This window comes from Cottoperca gobio, chromosome 1 (genome assembly GCF_900634415.1).
Source record: "Cottoperca gobio chromosome 1, fCotGob3.1, whole genome shotgun sequence".
In the NCBI taxonomy this organism is placed as follows: Eukaryota; Metazoa; Chordata; class Actinopteri; order Perciformes; family Bovichtidae; genus Cottoperca; species Cottoperca gobio.
Window position 1 is genome coordinate 25,859,271 of NC_041355.1, and position 14,297 is coordinate 25,873,567.

Below are 14,297 nucleotides of genomic sequence, written 5' to 3' on the forward strand. Positions count from 1 at the left end.
TATGCAAGCAGACAGACCGACAGCCTTCACACCAGTTTGTCAATTCGCTAAAATAATAATTCAGGTTCATTTCTATCTGTCATGCTCACATTGTACTGGCTAAATGAATCTGGAAACTAATCAGTTGTTTTGTAATTTGAGTCAACATGGCAGAATGAGTCAGAGAGGAGCAAAGAATTAGGGAAGAAGTAGCCCTGGTGTTTGCTACCATCAAATCAGACCCCCTCATCTTGCTTTTTGCCTCAGTCTCATCCTCTTTCCCTCTCTAATCTTGACAAGTGTTCACACGAAATGGAGCCTTTTCTGTTGTCAGCTCAGATGAAGTCATCTCTTTAACAGCAGCCCCGAGCAAGGAGACCTAGCAAGGAGAGACATGGTGCAGTGGAGAGGCTCTTCCTTATTCCTCTCTCTTTCATACTTCAGTCTCTCTATCCCTCTCCCAGGCCCATGCTCAATGTCCTTTTCAAATGTAACTAAGGTTACATGGTTTTGAAAGATGTCTACAGGAAAAGCAAAAAATAAAAATAAAATAGTTTCAGGCAGCTAAAAGTAGATCATATAATAATATAATACATTTAGTACAGTGTTACAATTTCTACTTTATTACTTTTGAATGTTTGTAACTAAGTACTACACACCCTACTTATTTACAAGGGTACTAAAATAATGTATTGTCATTAACCAGCACAGGGTTGTGCAACATATTTAAGTCTTAGTTCCATTCTGCTACATAAGAAAAAACAAAAAAGGCAGAAAACTATTTTGTGTGGAGGAGTGTGGAGAATGAGTTGAGGAGTCCACAGCCCGAGGGGAGAAGCTGCTCTGTAGTCTGGTGGTAGGACAGCGGATACTTCTGTATCTATTGCCAGATGGCAGCAGGGGGGCGAATAGTATCTTTAAATATCATTCGCAGGCTCTTACTGTACTTACTGGTAGAGGCACAAACATCCAGGAAAAATGACCAGATTAACAAATTCTGCAAATTAGGCAGACAAAACACTCCGCTTCCTCAGTCTTTACTTGTTCACACCATCTGGACTCTGTGTTCTCTTTCATTTGTGGTTATTTCATCCTCCTCTCTGTCTTTCCTCTTCTGTCGCCTTTCCTCATTCACTACAGTCTTCATATTTCTCACCTTTAATAGCCATACTTTCACACCTTCTTCGTCTCCTTCTTTTCCCTATTCTTGATTTATTTCCTTCACAACTTCACATTGTCTTCACTTGTCCTGTGCTCAGTAACCTTACCTCATCCAATCATTGCCTCATTCGAGGCATCTTTCGAGTTCTCCCTTTTCTGTCTCATAGCAGGGTTTCGTCTGTGGTGCTGCCTATCCCGAATCTTGAAAATGTTTCAATTTAAACAAGATTTTTCTGCCTAAGTAAAGGTTCAATGAAAACAAAAAAGTCATGCTTATCAGCACGTCTGGTCCTCACAAGTACAGAAAAACCCGGATGGTCTCACACACACACTCTATTTTAAGCTGTCTTGATTAACAGCCTGTGATCATCTGGTGATCATTACCAACCACTGAGACTTATGGCTAGAGGCAAGTGCATATGTATATATCCACGCACACGCGTGTTGAGGTCTCATACTTGTCACTTGCTGTTTGTGTGTATGTGTGTGTGCATGGGTGTGATGGATTTTATATGACAGTGTGGCAGGCATCATTAAGAGTGTGTCACAGACAAGTGAAGGCCCATCGCACCAACTAGGTCTGTTCACACTGACAGACCGACCTACTGTCGACACACACACACACACACACACACACATGCACTTGCCTACCTTCTTGCTTACATATATCACATAATAATTCTAGAGATAACCATTTAGAACAGAGAAATAACATCACACACTCTCACACTGTGTCTGCCCTTTGTTTCCCTGTGTGAGTGTGAGTGTGATACACACTCACACTCACACAGGGGAAACAAACACCACCTGGTACTCCACTGGAAGTAAATGAACACCAGTTTATCAACCCTCCTTTTATTCATTACTTCTTCATTATCATCAGCTCTAGAATGTTTCCTTCATTTCCATTATGAAGCTGAAACCAAATTGTAAATCCACTGTTGATGGGGATTTCATTTATAATATTATAATATAAACTGCCTCTTTGTGTTGGATCATGTAGTGAAGTGTCAGCAGGGTGATTCATCACTGTCTTTATTAAAGATACAGCACAACTAAACCAATTATTTCCTGTTTGCTGCCCCCCTCCCATGTTGTCTGTCACTACCCTACACAGCAACAACCCTGCTCACCGTTACTATTTATCCACGGACCCAGTAACAGGGCAGCTGTATGTGTCGGACACTAACTCTCGACGCATCTACAGACCGAAGATGCTCAGCGGAGCCCGTGACCTCATCAGTAAGCATGCGCTGCATTGACTCTGTAAAACACCATGTTTCGTAGAAATGAAAGTAATCCTTATATCACACACATCCACTACAAGTTTAATTCTTATAATATAGCATTGGAAAAGATAAAGCATAGGGAATATTGCAATAAATGTGTGTTTTCAGGTAATGGAGAAGTCGTGGCTGGTACAGGGGAACAGTGTCCTCCATTTGATGAAGCACGATGTGGAGATGGAAGAAAAGCTACAGAGGCACAGCTACTGGGACCCAAAGGTACACACACACACACACACACACACACACACACACACACACACACACACACACACAAGATATACATACAGGTTGGTGGTTATTATTCAAGCCTGTTCCATAACCATGTTTGCTGAGTAGGATCTCAGGACATGAGAATCCTCCTCAACGAAACTGTTCCTAACTGACATATTTGATCCTTCATTTAGAAACAGGAGCATAAACAGTTCAGCACTGTTCTTATCCTCAGTCATCCTGCTTCCACCATCATTTATTAGAGCTTTGCCAGTGTCATTAATGGTTGGCATCACATCATTGCTCTACGTCTATATGAGGGCATATTCTAAGTAAGTCAACATCACTGCATAAAACACTGATTAATTGTTTATGAAAGCGTTAACCTTTATGTTGTAGCCATGGTCTGGTTTTATTTTTTATATTCTTTAGGGTGTTACAGTAAGTTTGGGTCACATTTAATGTATAGGCCTCCTCACCTACATACAGTAAAACATACTGCACTGCATTTTACTAAACTCCTGAAAAGCAAATATGGAATTGATAAGACCTGCAGGCAGTTTGTATTTGTTCTGCTAAACGTCTTCCACCTTTTGAATCTGTGGTAGTAAGTGTTGCTGTTCTATGTCATCATATTATCAGTAGGTCCGTCTCCTGAATGCGTTGGATGTAAAGTAACTACCAAAATAAATCAGCTTACATGTATTTAATTGTTCTGTGTATTAAAACGTGGTAATGTTCATTCACAGGACGGCTTCATAAATGACACTCATGTCTTGTTTTAGGAATAGTTTTAGTGACACTTCATACTGAGTCTGAGGTGCTTGTTGAATACACTTCATGAGCTCCTCTGTGCTTCTTCACGTTCACATTCACATTCACAGCAGTGTGCACAGACTGGACTGGCCTGTGTGAAGGTGTTGGTCATGATCTTTGTACAGTATGTTGTGTACTGATTGTTAGTAATTGTCATCTTTTCTGATGTGATGAGTAAATTAGGTGACGTGCTGCTTAAGTGTAAAATTATTTGTACTCTGCTGTAATATCTTGTTATTAGCTTAGTGACAATGTTAAGGTCGTATATGTTATGGCCAAATTAACATGATTGATTCAAGCTCACCTAAATAAAGCCATAGATCACATCATTTAAACAAGTATAAAACAAATAGGTAATATCCATAGCCATAAACTAATCATAAAAAGCATAAAACAAATGAACAACATAAGAACATCGTAGATAAAACACCTGCAGGGAAATTAGCAGCAACATGAAACGACCCACTTGATAAACGTTCAGATGCATGAAGAGCATAACCTGCAGTGCTCTGACTGTCATGTTAGGCATGTGTGCTGTGCTGCTCCTGGCTCATCTGCTCTTATGTGACAGGAAAGGAAATGTAAAATATTGTTAGCCGGGTGAGAGGCGTCCTCTAACAGTATTAGGTGGTAAATCTTTTTCAAGCATATCTTTTAAATGCTTTTTTAGTCAGTGGAGTTAGAAAAAACATGCAATCGACTTCATGTTTACCGTTGTATACTAAGAAGGGAGGACATTTGGAGTATAGTGCTGTTTGATACATAGTTGCTCTGCAGTACTTGTCAGGATGAACATTTTCAGCTGTTCATTGTTGAATATCTCTTTGCTTTGAATTTTACTGCCTAGAGAAAGTAGTGGCAAACATTTCTTTTAATTGACCTCCTTCACTTTAAAGTGAAGTTTATATCGGACATGGTCCAAATTGTTTTTGTAGTTTCTGTTACTGTTTCCTGTAGGAAATACCACTTAGTATTCATTGTGTATTCAAATGTGTCTAAATTGTAATCATGAATGAATGGTTCACAATATAAAGGCACGCACTGCATAACATGAATGCTGCGTTTGTTTGTGGCTAGAGGTACACAGTAGTCACACAGTCAACAATCAGATCAACTCTTCCCTTTAAAATGTAGAACACTGACAATGCAAGGCAGCAGCAGAGTCCCCATCAGCAACATGCTGCATCTTAAATGTAATAAGCTTGGGAGGAGATGACACTATTGGTTACTTTGTATAGTATAGTATGGTATAGTTCATTTCTTCTATATGTGCATCATTGTTAATTGATTGTATATTTGAGCAGATGCTGTGTTGCTTAGCTATAGATACTTTGTTTCACTTCTGACAGTTTTCATCTTGGCTAACTTTGCTTAAATACGCTCAGGCTTAATGTTCTTATTACTAGTTTTGCTTTTTGTATTATCTGCAGCTGCATCCTCCTCCTCCACAGGATTACCTCACCTTCATTTTCTCCTTTGAATCCTGGAATTGATGTATTCATAATCACCTGGACAACTATATATTGAATTGTGTGTGTGTGTGTGTGTGTGTGTGTGTGTGTGTGTGTGTGTGTTCTTTGTTTTTGTTCCCTACAGGGATTGCAGTTGATAGAAATGGTTTGATCTACTTTGTGGACGGGACTATGATCAGGAAAGTTGATCGTAATGGAATAATTTCCACAATGCTGGGCAGCAACGACCTGACCTCAGCACGACCTTTGACCTGCGATACCAGCATGCACATAAGACAGGTGACATTAATATGCTACATGCTCCCATCCACCCTGACTGCCTTCCTGTAACTGTGCTATAACAATGTCACTCTCGCCTTGGAACTGAATGTTTCCAGGAAATGTACACCGCTACTGCAAATAAGTTGCACTTGTAAGTAATTCATAGTAGACAAGGTCGTAAAATAGAGAAAAAACATATGCTAGTTAAGGCTAATACTAAGGCTCTGTGGCAGATACAACCCAGTTGGTACAGTAGATGGCTATGATGTGCCCTCAGAAAAATACAGTCCTTTAACTCTTAACAAGGATTTGGTGTGTTTGTAGGTATTGTCTCTGTGTGTGTGTGTGTCTGTGTGTGTGTGTGTGTGTGTCTGTGTGTGTGTGTCTGTGTGTGTGTGTGTGTGGGTTTGTGTGTGTGTGTGTCTGTGAGCGTGTGTGTGTGTGTGTGTGTGTAAGGATTTAGCAGTTTCTCTGTCAGTTAGCGTAAACTAGCCTTAATACATTTTATTACATGAAAATGACATCATCGGCTTATTCTTACCAGATTTAATTCTTTACCTAAACATTCCGGGGATAAATATGTGTTTATATGTTAAAACAAATGTCCTTATTTATGTTCTATTTATGTAGAGAGAGAGTGTGTGTGAGAGAGAGAGAGAGAGAGAGAGAGAGAGAGAGAGAGAGAGAGAGAGAGAGAGAGAGAGACAGAGTGTGTGAGAGAGAGAGAGAGAGAGAGAGAGAGAGAGACAGAGTGTGTGTGAGAGAGAGAGAGACAGAGTGTGTGAGAGAGAGAGAGAGAGAGAGAGAGAGGGAGGGAGAGAGAGAGAGAGAGAGAGAGGGAGGGAGAGACAGACAGAGTGTGAGAGAGAGTATGTGTGTGAGAGAGTATGTGTGTGAGAGAGAGAGACAGTGTGTGAGAGAGAGAGAGACAGAGTGTGTGTGAGAGAGAGAGACAGAGACAGAGTGTGAGAGAGAGTGTGTGTGTGAGAGAGACAGAGTGTGTGAGAGAGAGACACACAGAGTGTGTGTGAGAGAGAGAGAGACAGAGTGTGAGAGAGAGAGAGACAGAGTGTGTGAGAGAGAGAGAGACAGAGTGTGAGAGAGAGAGAGACAGAGTGTGTGAGAGAGAGAGAGAGAGAGAGACAGAGTGTGTGTGAGAGAGAGAGACAGAGTGTGAGAGAGAGAGAGAGAGAGAGAGAGAGAGAGAGAGAGAGAGAGAGTGTGTGTGAAAGAGAGAGAAAGAGAGAGAGAGAGAGACAGAGTGTGAAAGAGAGAGAGACAGAGTGTGAAAGAGAGAGAGAGACAGAGTGTGTGTGTGTGAGAGAGAGAGAGACAGAGTGTGTGTGAGAGAGAGACAGACAGAGGGTTGTGGTCTGTGTTTTTAGGCAGAGCAGAGAAGTTAAAAGCATTCCTTGCAGAGTTGAAGTAATTTTCTCAGAAGAATTTATCTCAGAGAAGATAGCCGTTATCTTGTTGACCTCCTGAGGTCACTTGTGGAAACATATGAACTGGCAGCCCACACATGTTCAGGTTTCACAGCTCTTTCTGTAGATGCATGCTGTATTTTAAATTGAGGATACAGTCTGTATAATAAGTATATAGATGCAGGGTTTAAACCATTTGGAGATTTAGTAGATACTGTACTCCACACAAAACAGCCCAAGCTATTGGAATAGATTTAGTTTGTCAAAGACATTTAATGGAAACAATACATTTAGATGTATTTAGTTACATTTGAAGTTTACATGCTTTAAAATAGCTCTTTTTTTTTCATGTAAACCTTTACCCAAGGGTGGATTTCGTAAAAATGTTTATTTATGTCCTCTGTATTTTTAAGTCAAGTCAAACTGGCCATGAGCAACTTCTTCCCTGCAACGTTTTGTGTATCTCTTCTTTTTTTTTAACCATCTGTCATTATCAAACAGTACCATTAGACCATGGACTCTGATCCATTTAATTCAGAGGCAACTGGCAGGATTACAGCAGGAATGCACTGTATGTCATCAGTATTACAATCAGTAGTATCATATAGCAAAACACAGTATAGTTAAATGTAAGTATGCAGTCAGAGTAGCATATGAAGTGAAACTCTCTCTTCTCTACTTCCAGGTCCGTTTAGAATGGCCCACAGATCTAGCCATCAACCCCATGGATAACTCCATCTACGTCCTGGACAACAACGTTGTTCTGCAGATCACTGAAAATAGACAGGTATTGTGTACACCCACAGCAGTGCATGTGTTACACATGTCCTGTTACATGTGCTGCTTTTTGGATTTTCATTCATTATTTGTCTAATAAATGGACTTTATCGAGCAACAGGAGAAAACCATATCAATTCATGAAATACTTTTATCTAAAACAAAAACAAAATACACAGTGTTCCTTATACATTCATAACCAACATCCATATGCGTGTGTTCAGGTTCGTATCGTGGCAGGTCGTCCCATGCACTGCCAGGTGCCTGGAATAGAATATACTATGGGGAAGAGAGCGGAGCAGACCATGCTAGAAGGAGCTACAGCCATAGCCTTGTCCTACAGCGGTGTCCTCTACATCGCAGAGTCAGATGAGAAGAAAATCCACCGCATTCGACAGGTAATCTTCAGGACATGTATTGATCAGATGGACCATTTCTGCTTCCTTTGAATGTCTTCCCAAGTCAGTACTTAGTAACAGAGGTAACAGAGGTTGATATGAACCCCAGGGGCAGCTATTTAGTCAACTGAAGATGAAGAAGAAGATGAACTGGATGCTTTCTGTGAAACAGTTCTCCTGTTTCCCTTGTTTTAAAATGTATATTTCTGGCTATCACCCTGCTAGGTGTCGGCTGATGGAGAAATGACCCATATAGCTGGAGAGCCATCAGACTGTGACTGCAAGGTCAGCTACCACACAGCTACGGCACATTTACATCACACACTGAAAAGTGTTTTTTTAGTCCTCATTGTTTTTCTGTTATATCCTAATCTTGATCTGCTTATTAAAAAAACAGCTGTTTTGTCCATCAGTTCCCCAAACCCACTTAAATTCCACATGGATTAAATTACATATATCAAATATACTGTATGTAATGCAATCACAAAGACAAAGGTACAGTGACTGCAGGTAGTATCTGATCAACTTTAATATAGTCATAATATTATATATTATAGAATGATTCTTCTCCTGTTGGAACTGTTGATGGTGCCCACCTCTCTGCTCTACTCTTCCTAACATAAGCCAAGTTGTATTATTCATGTGACGTTATTCTCTACCTCTTCCTCTCCCACTGTCTCTGTTCTGCAGAACGATGCCAACTGTGACTGTTATCAAACAGGAGATGGCTATGCTAAAGACGCCAGGCTTAATTGCCCTTCTTCTTTGGTGGTGTCTCCGGATGGGACACTGTACGTGGCTGATCTGGGAAACATCCGGATTCGTGCCATACGCTGTAACCAACCACCGACTGGTATGTGTATAGTACACACAATGGGGACATTATGTGCCCTATCTCTCTCTCTGTATTTGGAAGGGCTTAAATATTAGAGGATATAAACGGATTTCAAGTCCTATTTCACTGTTTTTGTACGTCACCCTTTCTGTTGCAGTTGTCACATTCTGTTAGAGCTTTTGTAGTGTTTAAATGATGTATGTGAACCACATGAACACATATTCGGGGCAGAAAGGATGCTGCACACCACCCACTAATTGTGTGCCTTAGCAACAATGTGATTTGGCTTTCAACAGTAGCTATGCAGCATGCGGCGTGCACTGGCAAGACTCATGCAGAGTCTGAGGCGTAGAAGAGGTTAAGAGCTGCTGCATCAGTGCAGTCCTGATCATAATGAACTGTGCATGGACTTACAGGCTAAATGACATGTTCAACAACTAAAAAGAAGCTTTAGGCTCTTTTTGCTGGTGAAGATACTTTATGAGTTCAATAGAGAATGAAATAGTATGTAATAATAGAAGATAATAGAGCATAAGTCATAGAGCAATGACCAGTGTGTGTGTGTGTGTGTGTGTGTGTGTGTGTGTGTGTGTGTGTGTGTGTGTGTGTGTGTGTGTGTGTGTGTCTCCAGGCTCTCTGGCTTCAGGTCCCAGCTCCTATGAAGTGGCCTCTCCAGCCTCTCAAGAGCTCTACGTGTTTGATGGGAATGGGACTCACCAGTTTACCATGTCTCTGGTCACTGGAGACTATAAATACAACTTCAGCTACAGGTTGGTTTGTGTGGAAACACATAATTGCTTTGAAAAATATTTGTGGAGAGCCTTGGGTTTTCCAAGTGGTTACGGCACATGCAATATATCCACAACGTCACAGGTTCACATGTCTCTCTCGCCCCATTTATACACTGTCCTAAAAATGCTAATATATATATATATGTGTGTGTTTTTCTTTTATTTATATTCATATACGTATAAAAATACATTTTGTTTGTCCACTCTCTTTGTATTTTTCCTTCTTTTCAAACCTAACCTCATTTTTGATTTGTCATGTTGCACCCTCCCTTCCTTCACTGTCAGCAACGAGGAGGATGTAACTGCAGTGACAGACAGCAGTGGGAACACCCTCCGTGTCCGTAGAGACACCAACAGGATGCCTGTACGTGTGGTTGCCCCTGACAATCAGGTGAGATGAGCAAGTATTTTGCCGTAACTTAGTTATGACTGATAACAAGTTATCAAAATATCTTTTCATTTAAAAAAGAAAAACTGCAAGAAGATTCACTGCAGTTTCAAGAAACACAATTTAAAAGTACTGCAAGATAAACCTGCTACCATTTCTTCTTGTGGCTGTGTGTGTGTGTAGGTCATCTGGCTGACCATCGGGACTAACGGAGGTCTGAAGACTCTCACGGCTCAGGGTCAGGAACTGGTGTTGTTTAGTTACCATGGTAACAGTGGCTTGCTGGCTACCAAGAGCATCCAAATAGGCTGGACTACCTTCTATGAGTGAGCAGCATTACATGTCTTTATATGCACTGCTGATGGATGGACAGTTGGATTTTTTTATTTCAAAAGCCATCTGCAAGTATATTAACCAACCGAGACACTTCTGACAGATTAGCACCGCCCACTATGATCTACACCTGCTCAAACTAGCTCAAAGTTGGCAACATGTGTCAATCTGAACTGACATCCAGGCCTTCATTTCCCCACAAGTGTATGTCGAGACATAACCCTGTGTTGGACATACAATAATAGAAAACCTAGTTTCATTCGCTCAATTCATTATCAACTTCCTCTAATTACATTACTTAGGTGTGTGTGGGTGTGTGTGTGTTATTGTATGTGCGTTTAAAATGCAGGTGTGATTTGTGATTTTCTGTCTATATGCGTACTGGTCTCTGTGGGTGTGATTTTGTGTCTTGAAGGGACAGTGCTGCAACACAATGTGTGTTTGTCCTTTTGAGACTAAAACCCACCATGTAGACACAGAATAATCTTGTCTGTGTGTGTGTGTGTGTGTGTGTGTGTGTGTGTGTGTGTGTGTGTGTGTGTGTGTGTGTGTGTGTGTGTGTGTAGATTCATATTTGTTTTGCAAGGTTCCATAAAGCACATTACAGTAACGGCAACTTATGTCCCTTTATTCTTCCCTCCCTGTTTCCTAACTGTCCTTTAGCTATGACAGCGAGGGCCGTCTGACGAATGTGACCTTCCCCACCGGTGTGGTGACCAATCTCCACGGCGACATGTCGTCAGGAGCTGTTGCTGTGGACATTGAGACGTCAGGAAGGGATGAGGATGTTTCCATCACAACCAATCTGTCGTCAATAGATTCCTTCTACACTCTGGTGCAGGGTAAGCTGCTTACAAAAGTGTGTGTGTGTGTGTGTGTGTGTGTGTGTGTGTTCCTGTAGAAGTGAGGGCTGTGTGTTCTGCAGTTTCCTATAAATCACTGATATGGGGGGGGGGGGCTGTGATTCACATGCAAATGAATCAGTGTTGAAATATCCCAACTTGTTGATTGAGGAGCAATCATTATCTGGAGAAAACAGTAGTAGCTGATAGAGAGGAGCAGTGGCTGGTAAATGTTTTATGGAACATTTAGACATGTAGTTGTCACAAACCTGCAACATCATTGCTGTGTGTTTGATGTGGTTTCAGGGTCAATGGCTGAAAATTCTGCCCAATCACAGCCCTCAGGTTGCTTCCCTTTAAACCATTATAAATATAGCTTTTTAGACATTTCCCAGCTTTGTGCTTTTTTATGATCTTCAGTCTGGACAAACTCCCCAAATTCAATCTATATTTCTCTGACCAATAGCTAAATTGTTAAATGTTTTATTCAGATTGCTTTCCACAGTATTAGCCTTTGGCTCAGAGGAATCACTGTATGTACCATGGGATCACTGTATGTACTGACCTACTGTTAACAGCATTGATAGAGTGTGTGAAGTGCCTTTGTTTTAATCCATAACCATTAACTAAGTTAGTTAGGTTAAGTGTCTGGATGTAAATCTTTTGCAGCATCACAGTGTAATTGCTGCCTGTGGACACAGCATCATGAATATCTGTCCAATGAAGTGCTATCCCGTACAAACACAGTGTGTAATGTTTGTATTTTTCCTGTCGATTGAGCAAACCTGAGAGTAAATCACACCAGTACTTTGTGTCACAGTTGGTGATGGAAACTGTAATAATAAACAATAACATTTTGTATTACCGTTTTAAACCTTTTAAGAATGAACCTTTAGATGAGGAAGTGGATTGAACTGCTGACGCACCCCCTGTGATAATTCTTGATTTGAGTCGAACTGCAAAAGCAATAGAAAGAAAAGTTAGTTTCACCATCCTCATCATCCTTCATATCAGACATTCAGCCTAAACGACGAGGGAAAACAATAATTTAGCACTGATGCCCTTGTTAAATCTGAACTAATGAGCCAGTTGAAGCGAGGCCTCGAGTGGCCAGCAGTGATTTGTTTCAGAGCGAGCTACATGTGCCCAGAGTGTGAGGGAAAACAGAGTAGATTCTCCCTCGCAGCACAGCAGTATTGATCAGAATGTAATAAGTTATTCAAAGCCATCGACAAGTGTAGCATTCCTTTCCATCAATTCATGTACATTATTTATGGTTTCACCTCCTCGCTATCATCTAAACCGCACAATGTGCCAGTGTGCGAGTGCTCTGGGTAATGTAAAATAACATTTGGTGTAGCTGCAGCCCAGAAATGGTAAACAAGTTAGCTGCTGTATTTTGTCATTTCGATGTTGTTGTTGATTGCTTTGTGAAAGTGGGCAAACATGTTGGTAATGCAGGGCTTGACAATGATGCTCTCGAAGGAAAAAAACTGTGGGTGTCCATGCCAATGCATTATCATGGGCTGGCTCTAATGAGTGTGTCTCTGCCCAGGCAGAACACACTGTACAAAGCCTTTCTTTTGTGCTGTAAAATGCATGTGGGTGGGTGGGAGTGAAGGATCAGATCCACCCCACAATATTAAACCACAACTTATAATCACCATCAAAAATGAACACAGCGGTCGTTGTTTGCAAGGTTACATTTTGGACAGATTTGAAAGATTAAAATACCCTTTTCATGAATTACTTGACACCAGATATTTCATATTAACAAGAGTTTAGCCAACCAATGCTGTACTTTTGTCCTCCCATGTTTATGTAAAAACAATTTGGTAGGGCTCTGAAAAAAAAGGATTGCTTTCAATTCAAGATAAAAACTAAAACTAAAAAGTTGTTTTATTACATTTATTTTGGAGGTAATTCAGAATAATGCTAAAGATAATAATTTGTTTAAACAGTTGGTCTAATAGGAACATTTACTTGCTGGTATATCAGTCCTGCGAGAGGTCAAGGGGAACCTAATTAAAAGAGTCTGGGGGATGATAACACCTGCTCTGTGCTCTATTAGCAGGTTCAAACACTGCCCACGGAAATAATTGTACTGTGTTCTCTCTTTACATTCATCCCTCAATCTCCCTCACTTGCACGTTTTGCTCTCCTCTCTTTGTCTTTCTTTTTCTCTCCTTCCCCTCAATTCAGTGCAGCATTGATACAGTGTTTTTGAATCAAGTCCTTGAAAACAACCACATTGGAAACCAACACAGATTCAATGTGAAATATTGTTATGTATCATTCATGATAATTGTCTCTGTCCGTCTTATAGACCAGCTTCGTAACAGCTACCATGTGGGGAATGACCATTCACTGAGGGTCATCTATGCCAATGGGATGGACACACACTACCAGACAGAGCCCCATATACTGGCAGGTATGCAGTTTGAGCACATTACCCTGAATGTGTAATGTGGACTAAAACATCATCTGTTCAATGACTTTATCAAACACTATGCAGTGGGTGTAAAGCATTGGGTGTAGGCTAATAAGTTATTAATTGCTCAGTACGCTATGTATCAGATTTGCATGTAAATGTTTTCAGCTGAGAGTTCCTGTGCTCTGTCAGAGGCCTTGTGCCAACACAACTCTCTGCAGTCAACACCATCTGATGGGCCTGTTTGTGAAAAGGACCATAGTGGGTATCAGTGCCATGTCAAAATCCATACTGGCATTGTGTTTATCTTGATAAAGAAAAGAGTTCAGTAATATTACAGTACTAGCATGATTTGGATAATCTGCCATGCACTGTGAAAGCTGTGCAGCACCACAGGAAGTGCACACGGTACCCAGGATATTGCAATGAAGTGAAAAGAGCAACAGTCTGAATTCAGGGAGTGACTCAAAAGTATTACATAGTGAAGTAAACACACACACAGCACATATTGATTCACTGCTTTTTTCTTGCTTTGCATATTCTGGTTTAGACTTGTTCACTTTAAGTTATTGATAGTATTCACGTCTTTTTCATATGCAGGTGCTGCTAACCCAACTGTAGCCCGACGCAACATGACACTGCCAGGAGAGAATGGCCAAAACCTGGTGGAGTGGAGGTTCAGGAAGGAACAGACACGTGGAAAAGTCATCGTGTTTGGGAGGAAGCTCAGGGTGAGTGCTCTCCGGCTGAGGCTTTACGTAAACATGATCAATAGAACGCCTCATCACTGACTAGTCATCTACAAACACTGCAATCGTTTGTTAACTGAAAGAGAAAATAGGATCAGACTGACATGCATGTTCTTTAATTGAAATTGGGATTTGGCTCGG

At 40.9% G+C, this 14,297-nt stretch overlaps 1 protein-coding gene across 1 annotated transcript in view; it reads left to right on the forward strand.

Annotated features, from left to right (window-relative positions):
* tenm3 (teneurin transmembrane protein 3) overlaps positions 1–14,297 on the forward strand; it is a 188,424-nt gene that overhangs the window by 153,794 nt on the left and 20,333 nt on the right. The window contains 13 exon segments of the mRNA XM_029442447.1: positions 2,258–2,382; positions 2,538–2,645; positions 5,052–5,206; positions 7,298–7,399; positions 7,614–7,787; positions 8,013–8,072; positions 8,478–8,640; positions 9,254–9,392; positions 9,699–9,804; positions 9,985–10,127; positions 10,798–10,976; positions 13,303–13,407; positions 14,008–14,138. Of these exon segments, the coding sequence (XP_029298307.1) occupies positions 2,258–2,382; positions 2,538–2,645; positions 5,052–5,206; positions 7,298–7,399; positions 7,614–7,787; positions 8,013–8,072; positions 8,478–8,640; positions 9,254–9,392; positions 9,699–9,804; positions 9,985–10,127; positions 10,798–10,976; positions 13,303–13,407; positions 14,008–14,138 (1,690 nt within the window).